This window comes from Schistosoma haematobium, chromosome 1 (assembly GCF_000699445.3).
Source record: "Schistosoma haematobium chromosome 1, whole genome shotgun sequence".
NCBI classification, from domain to species: Eukaryota; Metazoa; Platyhelminthes; class Trematoda; order Strigeidida; family Schistosomatidae; genus Schistosoma; species Schistosoma haematobium.
In genome coordinates, this window is record NC_067196.1 from 4,743,958 (window position 1) to 4,757,933 (window position 13,976).

Genomic DNA, 13,976 nt, shown 5'->3' on the forward strand with positions numbered 1-13,976 from the left:
ATTCAGTTTCCATATTGTTGAAGAGTTTAGAACTGTTTTAGAAAGACTGTTTAGACTGTCTGAATTCTTATTGATCTCATGAAGAAGATTTACAGGACATTACTGGACTTATTTATTATACAAACAATATTTCTCTTACTGAACCAGATTTATAATTAAAAACAAATCACAAACATTCAGTTAAATTTTATTAAATCCCAAATTATCCCATTAAAATTTGTATTTCAAAAGAACATTTTCATAATCTTTTCATTTATTTGTAGTGTCATTGTCAACACCATAATCACGAATGAATAATCCATAATATGTATCCATTTTACTTAGTTGTTTATTATATTATGTTACTCAATTGATATTATACGTACCAGGACCTGGGACAAACTGAAATTTGTTTTTAAATACATGATAATAAAACAATAATTTAACTAATTTTTATTACAAAGGGTTTTGTGGATATTATAGTAATTTCAATAGTTGAAATCATGAGTCAATTGAAGGTAGAACAACATGGAAAACGTGGAAGCAATGAACGGCTGTTTCGTCCTATTATGGAACTCCTCAGCAATGCGCATCTACGATCCCGCCTAACGAGATTCCAATCAAGAACCTATTAGTCTCGCGCGCAAACGCTCAACCAATAGACCACTGAGATGACCTGCATCAATGGTGTTAATTTCTAACTTCAACTAATCCACGAAATTGAGTGACACATTCACCATTGTATTTAGTGAGTTACTATCTCACAACAGACCAGGTTGAACTCCACTAATCACTGTTTCCCACTAGAACTCCATGAAATGCCTCTTGAAATCAGTCACTAGTGAGCATATGTTGATCAATATCAGAATGGTGGATGGTGATCTAGCTTCAACTGACTCATGATCTCAACCATTAAAATAACTAATATTTGCAAAACATTAGAATAATCGTCGGATCCTTATCTGAAAAATTGTTAGTTATTATTTAAAATAATAGTCGGTTACTTTCTTGACAATGTCAACATAATATCTTATAATGATAGGATTTGTCGACAACAAAATGTATCCATTGATTTCGTACATCGAGTATAAATAGAAGATGAAATCATAATAAAGTACACACTTATGTGCTAAGTGGATAAAACTACTGATAGATTTCAGTGAAATAATTGAGCTAGTAAGATATGATCAGTCGATACAACTAATAAGGAATTAGAGGTCATACATAATGTGTTGATTGAAATGGATTATCTACAGAGTTTTCTGAAGAAACACCTGCGTGTAACAAGTAGGAAAATAGCGACATCAACGTCTAGTAAGAATCTTCTCTTCTTGAAGCTGCAATTTAATGGCGATGTAGCCGATGCTGTACTACGTGATAGACTGACTAGAGCAGTGAAGAGAACGTTTAATGCAGTCAACCTCTGTCTATCGTATTCGACCTGATCTATGGTGATTTCCTAACTGAAGGATAAGTTACCTGGTTATGCCACTTCTGTGTGTATCTACAAATTCAGCTGCTCCTGTGAAGAAAGCTATATTAGGGCTCACTACCAGGCAACTGAACCAAAGAGTTAGTGAACACCTCCCTTCGTGCTTAGGAAAAGCTACTATCGAAATCTTCAGATGTTGAAATTCAATCGTAAAGTACGTTGACAGTTACAACAAAAAAACGCGCTTAACCCCAGAGATTCATGACAATAGTAGCCACTGCTATACATTTAAGATCAGTGTTTTTAGCTATTCAGTGAATGAGTACTTCAGTGCCTGTTTGTGCAATCAAATATTTGCATTTCAATTCGAAACTTCATTTTCACCACGGTACTAAATCCTTGTAATTCTTGAAAAAACCAGCTCCACATCCACCGGACTACAGAATCACAGTCGATCTCAAAGCGTTCAATGTTTATGATACTAAGCAGTATTTATTTTGTTCATCGTTCCAGGTGGTTGTGAACAGCTAGTTCCTTTAATTGGTTTGCTTCCAGCTCAGTATTCGGATGATATTCTTGTATGCACAATAAAAAATATAGATATAAACCACTGATTCAAAAATATTTTAGTTCTTCTGACATTGATATTTGTATATATCAAGAATGATTACATGCTTGAAACAACTAATACCTACCGATTTTGAACGTTTAAATCTGGGTACCTGTGATACAAATGGAGAGATTATTCCAAATGTTTCATTAAATGACAAATTGTAAGCACCTGGTGGAGGCACATTATCCTTAAGGATAAAATAATACAAAGAATACATTTTCGTTTAGCTAATCGAAGTGGAATGAGTGTTTAACTATCCTTTTAAGGTGAAAAAAAGCCCATTTTAAGTAGTTGAATAAGGTTAAATAAAGCTATTTGATCTTAGAATTAGAAAGTATTGAGTGAGGGAATTTCATCTGTCAAGTGTGCTTTACGAGCAACCAACAGAACTACGCGACATCATTACGTTAATTTTGACCACCTAGATAGAAATCGTTAGTTATTATCAATAGAGTAAATATATATAATATTGGCCAGATACCATCAGCAACAGCCTTCTCTGGGAGAAAAAAAATCAGTTTCCGGCTGAAAAGGAAATTAAAAAAAGACGACGGAAATGAATAGGATATACATTGCAAAAATCACCAAACTGCATCACGAGGTAAGCCCTAACTTGAAGTCCTGAAGGGAAGCAGATAAGTGGAAGGCCAAAGAAAATATTGCATCGGGAAATAGAAGCAGATATGAAGAGGATGAATAGCAACTGGAAAGAGCTGGAGAGGATTGCCCAGGACAGGGTTGAGTGGAAAGTGTTGGTAAGCGACCTGTGCTCCTCCACGAGGAGTAACAGGCGTAAGCAATTAGGTGATTGAATATATCTATAACTCAGGATGTTGAAGATTCATTAGAACTCAGAAATCCTATCAGATTTGAACACAGTAACATGTTGAAGATAGTTTGGACTGTGCAGTTGACCAATATCGACTTTAATCTTTAAATAAGCATTTGATCTTCTTTGTAGTTCATTTGTCAAACTAACAGTTGAGGCCTAAAGAACTTTTCAAAGCTTTGATGTGAATTTTTCAAGCGAAATGAATTTAATTTATTCAGTAACTCTATAGTCCACACTAGAGTCCCAAGTTAAATCTGAGAAACATAATTTTGCATGAAGTCCACTTTAAAAATGAATTAATTACAGCTATAAAATTGCTTAAAAATGAAGAACACTAAGATATTTTATCGTAGTTTAACTCTCTCTCTCTCTCTCTCTCTCTATATATATATATATATATATATATATATATATATATATATATATATAAATCAGTGAATATGAAGAAATGAAGAGGGAGGTCGATTATGAATACAGTGGTCTTGAGTGCTGTTAAAGGTATGAGGGGCGGTTATCACTTCCCGGTTGCCCACACCGTGGAAGGGTTGTTCTGGAGGTACCTGAAAAGGAAATTGGATTAGAGGTGGTTTAAGTGACCTGGGAACGTTACCGCAGTTCCCAAGGGACAACTGCTTGAGGTCGGTCACACACGACCTTTTTTATGAGTAATTTTCGTGTTAGCTCCGCACTTTTGAGATCTTACCGCCGGTGATGGGTAAGGATGGGATAAAACAAAGTGTGTATTTTTAGGGTCGACCTTTTCTAACCCCACCCCTCCCTGTGGGAAGGCAGCAACGCTGTCATGCTGGTTGTCTGAAGGAAACACCTTACTGCTGTGACACCTCTGAACAATCAGTGGTACGACCTCGCCTTCGGACCTTAGATTTGTTGCTTTTACTAGTATAGGGGTTGTGGAGATTATTAAGTTTTTGACTGAGATCATGAACCGATTGATGTTAGACCACCACAATTGAAAACCTGGAAGCACTGGACGGCCGTTTCGTCCTATTGTGGGACTCCTCAGCAGTGCGCATCCACGATCCCGCTTTTAGTCTTACCGCTCTTCAACCAACCTGTCTGGTATAGTAGGACTTTGATGGACGGTAGTTCCAGCCAGTATAGCCCGGTTGCTTCATCACGATAGGCATGCTTGACCACCAGTTCAAGGTAGCAACAATGTTAGGGATGATCCTAATTTCGTTCAGATTTTGATCTATATCATAAATGTTATAAGATTTCAACATTTCAATTTCACTCCAATATGATATCACGAGAACATATCATTGTGATGACTGTAGAACTAGGAAGTTATTCTATTTCATATTAAATATTCATTTATTTACATGTATATCATATTACAAGTGGATTAACATAGAAATCACTTGAAATCAGTTATAACTATGATAAAATGTGTGTTATTTTAATGTCAAAGTAACATTTAAAACTTACACCTGTTTAGGTGTTGGCCCATAGTAATAAATTGATAAATCAAACCTCTTGTTGTTGTGTTTTTTTTTAAAAATAGAAATAGAAATTAAATTAAATAATGTTCATTGCATGTTGAATCATAAGAATCCATTATGATTATGATGTATGATTTATTCAATTAGTTTTACTCACATTACATGAATAAAATATTATCTCATTTAAACTATTGTTAAATGGGTTATATCTTGTGGTTTTGTGTCTTATGTATTATATAAGGTAATGATATTGTCAATTAGAGAACAGTGCCTTATCGACCGGATCAATGACACATAAAACCCGTACGAACAGTCTAGAGTCTTTATCTATCGTTCTTGCTGCCTAACCTTGCCTACCTATTGAGTCAAGAACACTATTCTCAGCCACTGTGATATGAATCGTTTATTTCAAACACACTGGATTTATATACAAACCAAACAGCTAACATTACTCCATTAAATTGAAAATGACAGCCAAAAGTGGCTGTGGATGTGGAAGACTGTAATTAATAGACTGGACCGAACTCTAGAACGGTAAATTGTATTATACTTGTCTATACCTCGAGATAAAGCTTTAAATAGGGGGAACATAAATGTGAATAGCTTAGCTACTTAATAATAATGCAGTTAACATGTATATATCCTATTGTTCCATAAACAGTTCTCAAGAGTTAGCATTCATACTAGTGAAATTCAGATGATTGTTGGATAATATCTAAAATCCAAGACTGATGTATCATCCTAGCAGTATTGTTTTCTTATCATTAACTTTGAGATAAATCTAAGTAACAAATTTATAAGATAATCATTAATCTGTGTTACTCTTTATCACAATTCATTATACTAAACATTATATAACTGAAGATGATCTCTACCCACTAGTCAGATAACCTACACTGTTTACGAAACACGTGTTCTTCTCAGACTCATACCACTGTGCGCTTCTGTAAATTCTAACATTAAAAAAGTTAAAACATTAGTGGGAATGTATTTTATATGTAAAAAAATATGCATTTTCTTCATTTCATTTAAAACAACGCCACACAAAACTCCCATTCTGATATTGCTCACTAGTGACTGATTTCAAGAGGCATTTCATGGAGTTCTAGTGGGAAACAGTGATTAGTGGAGTTCAACCTGGTCTGTTGTGAGATAGTAACTCACTAAATACAATGGTGAATGTGTCACTCAATTTCGTGGATTAGTTGAAGTTAGAAATTAACACCATTGATGCAGGTCATCTCAGTGGTCTATTGGTTGAGCGTTTGCGCGCGAGACTAATAGGTTCTTGATTGGAATCTCGTTAGGCGGGATCGTAGATGCGCATTGCTGAGGAGTTCCATAATAGGACGAAACAGCCGTTCATTGCTTCCACGTTTTCCATGTTGTTCTACCTTCAATTGACTCATGATTTCAACTATTGAAATTACTATAATATCCACAAAATACCCTTCTGACATAGATAAAAGTAATTTACTTTACTTTGAAATTTGTTAAACGTTCTCATACGCATTGTACTTATCATCAATGTTTACATTTTAACGTTTTATAAAAATATAAATCAGAATTTTCTGATCAATTTACAGGTATGAAAACTTGGACTCTTAAAAAGTGTTTTAGATTAAAGAATAAAAATTAGTTGAAACAATTTAAGCTTATGCTACATTTTTACTCCGAACGTAAAGTTGTTTCAAATAGATGAATTATAGCCAATAGTGGGATCCTGGAAATTTATTAGGTGGATTTACCTGAATTCCAGTGTTTATGTTCACTCTGGGACTCGAACCTAACGGGTTATTCATTAAGCTACTAAGTTTAGGTAGCCCGAAACTTCTGCAACGGGTATCATCTTTATACCAATCAGTATTAACGAGGAGTTTGAACATTCTATCGTCGATAGTCGACTGAATTTCTTATCAATCCTAACTCACAATACTGGTCATAATTTATGTTATCTATAATAGCTTTGAAGTTTTACCTATTATTTATTTCAAAAGTACAACTATCTCTTTTTATCTTAAAACCTAATTACGACAACAAACACCTGATTAAAGGTCACTAGTAATCTATATGACCATGAAATAATTAATGGGAAGTGGAAAGAAGTCATGCAGATAAGTTGACACATAAGGAATCCATGTCTGAATTGTTCAGGGCGCTAAGTCACATCAACACGTAAGACACGTACTATGTACTAACTCGATGTACCGACTATATTACAATTTTATTGATAGAATCAAATCCCCATTAATGACTAGACAAATATGATATAGATTACCAATCAGTTATCAATTGGTGTACATATGAGTGTGATAATATTCACAATTATACAATATACCCTTTTGGACGAGAATAATTTTATGTCGGTTTTCGGAAGAACCAGATACTATTCAGGCCTTAGCATTACAATCCGAATAACACAATTCAGTCCTGTGATGCAACCCACACAGGTACCCAGCATCCTAGTAGATCATTAAATATAAGGGTTTCAGTTACTGGAAAAATCTCTTTTCTCAAGATATTTAAAAAGCCTTGCTGAAAAGGGTCAACCATTTTGATATTGAAGTGCTATACATTTGAAAAGATACTAATAGTGCATTTGTATTCAACCCAGCATTTCTTAATGAATTTAATCATAACTCATACATGATATCCAGTTATTCTGAGAGAAAAAATGTAACTTCACACAAGGGAAAATTTTTGTTAGTGTTTTTTATGACGTACTTGCTTTTGACTTGAAACAGATCTGGGGTATTTTGATTTAAATACACTGTGATATGAAGGCAACTGTGTTTTTTTAATCTGCTCTTCACCATAAGGGTTATACTGGCCGGGAGCTAAACACAAATTCTGAAATCGGGATAAGAAATATCATTTGAAATAACCATCATAAATATTCCTTGATTTGAAGTAATAAAAACTGATTGAGATTACATATGTAAATCATTGGATCGTGGCTTCTTTGTCTAGAGTTCAAGTGAAGAACTTGAGAGTTTTCTGTACGATCCAGTATGGTCGTGGGTGTTTACTTCTGCTAGGTCGAAGCACCTGTCTAGTACTCCCTGGTTCCCAAAGACTATTAAACTAAGGTCAGTTTATTGTAATGATTGTGGAAATATCTAAACTAGTTGAAGTTTTGTAATTACGTTTTCGTCTCACTGTGGATTTTATGGTAATTTCAATAGTTGAATTTATGAGTCAAGTAAAGCTAGACCACCATGGAAATCCTGAAGACCGATAGATCCTGGGTTCGAATTTCGCGAGGTGGGATAGTGGATGCGCACCTCTGAGGAGTCACACAATAGGACAAAACGGACGTCCAGTGCTTCCAGGCTTTCTATGGTGGTCTAGATTCTATTGACTCATGATCTCAATTATTGAAAATATTCGAAATAATCAAGTCAAACCTTGGTAATGATACCTATATTCAGATAACTAACTTTAAATGTAAAAAGAAACGTCGCCTGACGGGGCAAGCCTCAAAATCGATGTAACGATATGCTCAAATGGACCACATTGCCATCATCCATCGCTGAGAAGGCTCGAAAAAAGACTGTCGTTCATTCTGGAGCACATGTTTAGGCTTAAATCATTCTTTAGCTTGAGTACGTTTTCTTCGCATCTTACTGGACGCACAAAAGCCACGACAAGAGAACCACTGACAGTTCAACTCTATGATGAAAAATCTAAGAATATATTTCAGGAACATCTAAAAGAGTTAATCAACGGTAAAAGTGATATAAATCACGAGGTACCTTGTCGTTATATTCAAAAGCTGTGGAGAACGACAATGATAGCTACCACTAACCTAAACCAAAAGGTTAGAAACAATCAGTGGATGTTAGTGGGATCTACTGAACCGATAGATACTCAACAACGCATCACATCTGGCTCCGAACGCGATGATAAGTGGAGGCAGCTTGGTCTCAGGCTGGAAAAAGCCTACTCAACAGTTCTAGATGAGTGGTGAGTAGCGACGGCAGTAGAGATGGAAAAGGCAGTGGTGACGGGTAACAATAATCAACTGTTCAGGCTTGTCGAGGAAACCGGAATTAAAAAGTTGGCTGTTAGTGAGACTATCTTGAAAAATAATTACAGTATTATTTACTTTTAATCCAGGTGGTTGGACTGGTCGTCAGAATGTCTTAGTGGACAGTTGAACTGGCCTTCAACCACGTCTCTGTTACCCACCATTATAAAGCAATGAAGTTGCAAACTCTGTAGGTAATCTAACTCAAGAGAGAGAGAGTCAATGCCTGATGGATTTACTGAGATCTTGGCTAAAATCTGGAACTGCATGAGATCTCATCTAACTGGTCTCGATCGCTGATCATCTCAGTTTATAAGAAGGGACAAAAATCCTCTTGTGACAATCACAGAAGAATCTGTTTAACTAAGATGTCTAAAATACTAGTCTCGTTAATACTTCGACGTCTAATTAGAGCTCGTGAGGAGCAAACCCGAGAAAACCAGGCTGGTTTCAGACGTAAACGAGTATGTATAGACCGAGTATTCACCCTTCACCAGGTTCTGAAACATAGACATACTTTTCGATGTCCGATTATAGTTATATTTCTTGACCTTAATACGGAGTTCAACTACGAGGATCGTGAGGTTCTGTGGCGGTGTCTATCATTGAAAGACATCCCAAAGAAGTACATTGACATCATACAGGCTCTCTTCTCGAACATTCCTAGTTGAGTCAGAGCTTGTGAAGAACTATCAGGGTCATCTGCTTCTTCTATTTTTATCCAACTTGTCGTTGACATGTTATTAGAAGTAACACTTTGATTGCTTACCTTTTCAGGAGTTTTCCTATCGAGAGATTCACTTGTTGACTTGGAATACCTCGATAATATAGTTCTGTTTGATGCTGACACAATGCCGTCTTCTGACCACATTCAATAACGACACAAGCATGTTTCGGATGTGATTCTAACCTTTCAAATCCAAAATGTTGCTTCAGGATTGACCTGAGTTAGTCATAGGGAGTGAAGTAGTTGGACGTATCGACCACCTCACTTATCCTGAGAGTCTCATCCACACTGATGGTCTGATTTTTGAAGAAATCTCAGCAGGAATTCAGAAGGTTTTATTGCCATTTGCCAACTTGCTGTGTGGGGAAGATATCGTGCTTCCAGTTTATAATTGCTTGATGAGTACATTCGCCAAGTGATCATAATTTTTTCTGCTTTGACAGTCCTAATTTTCCGAGAGTTTATTACTATGTAAGTTAATTCTTACTCTATGTTACATTATCGTATGCCAGTCATATATATACAGGTAAAATTATAATGTTTATTACATGTAATAAAATATTTGACGTCAAATACTAATCAACATAATATTCGGTGGTTATAGACTTTGGATGACGCGGCTTAAATCGTTTATAATGGTTTAGGCGTATTTTCACGTAATCGTCTCTTGTATCCTAAGTTTCTAAATTCTTCATAATTGTTTTTAGATTTCACTAATTTATATTTTCTTGAATCATATCTTAGATACTTAATCTTTTCTATTACTACCAGAAGTGCGACTAACTCTACTACTTCGGGAATAGCCATAATGATGTCATCTCTTTGTGCTAATGTGGTATGACAAATTGGACCGATGTACTTACGTATCGGGTTTATGCTGCAACTGACTGACGTTCCACGATTACTTCAAATACTTGTCAGTACACTTTTATGTTACCTCCTATCCTAGTGTTCAAAGACAGACGGGATGACAGGATGAAGTCATTGGTATCTGGAGCGAGCTATGTAAGTAGGTGCAGACTACCTAGTTGGGGTTTGCGTGATTATCGATCTTGAATGACGTAGCTCAAAAACGTTCGCAACATTTTTTAAAATATTAAATTTAACTTTTTAGCTGTTACAACTTCACAGAGTATAATTGCAGAATTTTTTATGTCTGTCAATGGTGCAATAGTTAACGACCATTAAATTGAAGTCCTACAGTGCATATTTCATATGCTCAGTTAATTTACAATATATGAATTTAATGAACTTGGTAAAGAGGACGAAAAACACCGACCAGTGTTAATTCAATCGATTCATCTCAAAATAACTCAACAGTATGACGAAAATGTTTATTCAGTCATGTAATTCGATGATAACTGTTTGATTTATAGTTTTTAAAAAAAATAATAGGTGAATAAAGATTTGAGAATTAAGGGTTGTCAAACAATTTCTCCATGGTAGGGATTATTAGTCCCCTGAAAATTGGTGAAACGACTTAGTGAAGAGTTCAATCTAGCTTAAAGTATAGACAAAGTGCCTTCTACCACTATTTAAGCAATATCAAGTAATGTCCATATTAATTCTGATCGACTTTGACTGGAGACCAAGTGGAATATTCGATTGCTGTTAATGAAAAGAAAACACGTTTCCAATCATTTTTTACAAATTATTCTCAACCCAACATCTTGCATCGTTCAGAATGAATCATACATTATTCATAATAAATTAAAGAAACAAAATGAAACTTTTCAATGTACAAATGTACGAAGTTTGGAGAGATTCTTTAAGCCTATATCGTGGTAATCCGCACAGGATGCACATTCGCCAGCAAGAGACTGATCAACTGCTGTCTTAAGTAACAGTAGGAAGATACAAGTAGAACAACACCAAGGGAATTTCACTGTTATAATTACAGCAGTTCATTATAAATGCAGGTCAAAATTAGATATCAAGATGAATATTAACGTTTGAAATAATCATATTTTTAAAATGCAAGATATAAATTTAGGATTGTCAGTGTAACAACTAGCATTTATAAGTTCTCTGTAAAGTTCTGAGACTTGATCCCTAGTAGGGATTTTTATCGGTATTGAAAAGTTCCATTATATGACGATTTGACTTTCTAACGCATCCTGGCTTGCATCGATTGTCTAGTTAAAGTCAATCTGTGATATATGTAGCACACACATTGAGGAAAGTACCGAAATGTGTCACAAACCAAATTCTCATTTGGAATCCTCAAGGCCAAAGAAGAAGCGATAGATCAAAGAACACATTACATCGAGAAATGGAGACAGACATGAGAAGAATGAACAACAATTGGATAGAAATAGAAAGAAAGGCCCAGAACTGAGTGGGTTGGAGAATGCTGGTCAGCTGTCCATGCTCTATTAGGAGTAACAGGCGTAAGTCAAGTAAGCGATAAATATATATATATAGACTATAAATTAAACAGCTTGCATACATTTCCTATAATAAACAGTTACTTTAGTAAACCAGAATGATTTTCAAAAAATACCAAATATCATTTTTATTTATTTATCTTATTAAAAGGATATCAACCATAAGATAATCCAAAAATCAGAAATGACTACAATTATGGTAACGAGCATGTCTATCTTAGATGAGGCTAATTTTTTCATACTGGTGGGGGATTTTTTCACCAAAAAATGATAGAAATTCATGTTAAAGCTAGTCATTAGTAAGTGTATGAATTTCACTTAGTAAGGTAGCTGTTCAGAGATTTTTTTCTGAGGTTTCAAGTTAATGTGCATTAATTACTAATTTTGATCCTTAATGAAATTTGCATCTATGAACAATATCAAGACATTCTCTTACGATATAGATGTCTCAACAGAAATGAATTATGTTTTTGATTGAGATCATGAACCGATTAATGTTAGACCATCATTGAAAACCTGAAAGCACTAGACGGCCGTTTCGTCCTATATTGGGACTCCTCAGCAGTGAGTATCCACCATCCCGCTCGCGAGTTCTTCTTGGCTTTCCTAATGTTATATATATGAAATACATTACAATGACTAACATTACAATTGTGTACACATTTTAAAATACCTCTTGATTTTGACACTATAGATATTTTATACGAATATTTGTCAAGATTAAGAGGAATAGTTTGACAAAAATTGGGTGCCAAGTATTGAGAATTATAATTGAAACAACCTCAGCGATTGAAATTTAAAAATGATTCCGTTTTGTCCAACTAATTTGTCTGGACCTCTTCAGAGTAGAATAATCAAAATCAAATCAAATCTATACTGTGCTTATTCAATCATATTTAGATGTTGACTTCAGTAAATAGGATAACATGAGTTAGTTACATGAGAATCATGTGAAAAGTCCACGATGTGGAAATAAATGACTAAAATCAGTTGTCTCTCTTTGCGTGTGTGTATGTGTTTATGTATGTGTGTGTGTTTATGTATGTATGTATGTGTAAGAATGAGTTATGAATGAATGATATTCGGTGTTATATGAAGGAATAAGTAAATAAGAATGCAAGTTCAAGGTTGAAAAAATTGTTTATGAATCATTGAAATGCAAATAAAAATGGGACTCATCAATTAGATAATTGTATTGCCAAAAATAACTCACATTAAATTCCAGTCAAAGTAACGATGCATGTGAAATAAACAGACTGGATAAAGAAAAGGGTCTAATTACTTGTCAGGTAGTCTCTAGTTGAATACCATCCTTTTAGTTCAGGCTATTCTTGTTCGCCCATATATACAGCACTTCTGCTGTCAATCTTTCCTTATGAATGCTTAAAACCTTTCTGAAGTATTTTTGTCCCTTCAAAATTAATCTTGTGTTCTGTTTCTAACGCATGTAACACTATCGCAAATTCATTCTCCAGTTTCATTAAGTCAACTGAGGATTTGGGCACATTTTTCAAACATTGTTTGTGTTCCTTCAATCTTACACTCAAATCATGAACTTTTTCACATGATTCTCAGGTAACTGATTCATGTTATCCTATTTACTAAAATCAACATCCAAATATAAATTGAATTAGCACAGTATAGATTTGATTTGATTTGATTGTTAAAACGCTATGCAATCATTCTTTGATAATTGTAATCTTGATTGTTGTCTCCTGAAGAGGTCCAGGCAAGCCAGTTGGGCGAAACGTTGGAATTACTTTTTTTTTAATTAAAAATTTCAATCACTGAGATTATTTTAAATACACAATTTTCACATTAAAATAGAGATATGAATTATATATTTTTTTATACTACTTACAATTGAAATAAGTAGTATGTCAATTATATTTTCATTATTTTATAAATCAACTTACTTTATCTTGTAAACCAAACAATAAATCATTAAATTTTCTCGGTATATTTTTAAATGAATATGTTCTATGACATTGATTTAATCTATAAAATGAACAACGACCAAATAAATAAACAAGTTAGATAAACAAACCAAAAGTGAATTCGTATAGCGAGATTACATCAATAAGTAGTAATAATAAAAGTGATATATTTGATTAACCAATATAAAGTAGATCAACATATGTATGTCGGATCTCATTCATTTGGGTTATACATAGTTTTAGTTTCTATTTCACTTATATGATAAATAGGTTTATTTTATATAAAGTAAATAATAGATTTAAATATTGTTGAAATGTCAAAAGGATATTCAAGGCATAATTTTATGTCATAATATTTTGCTTTGTATCTTTTCAATTAATTTCTATAGTGGTCATTTGTTATTTGAAAATCAAGATTATGTTTTGAAATGAATGTGTTGGCAGAGATATTGTTTCAATATAACATATTTACTTCTTTACTTATGCCTGTTACTCCCAATAGAGCATAAACAGTTGACCAGCATTCTCCAACGCACTCTGTCCTGGGCCTTCCTGTCATGTTCTATACAATTGCTG

General features: G+C 34.2%; 1 protein-coding gene across 1 annotated transcript in view; it reads right to left on the bottom strand.

Moving 5' to 3' along the window:
- Positions 1 to 345: 345 nt before the first annotated feature.
- The window catches only part of MS3_00007199 (uncharacterized protein), a gene marked incomplete at both ends in the record, with an annotated part of 29,009 nt that continues 15,378 nt past the window's right edge, over positions 346 to 13,976 (bottom strand). The window contains 4 exons of the mRNA XM_012944419.1: positions 346 to 381; positions 2,107 to 2,211; positions 7,044 to 7,169; positions 13,380 to 13,461. Coding sequence (XP_012799873.1) covers positions 346 to 381; positions 2,107 to 2,211; positions 7,044 to 7,169; positions 13,380 to 13,461 — 349 coding nt within the window. The remainder of the gene's footprint in view (positions 382 to 2,106; positions 2,212 to 7,043; positions 7,170 to 13,379; positions 13,462 to 13,976) is intronic.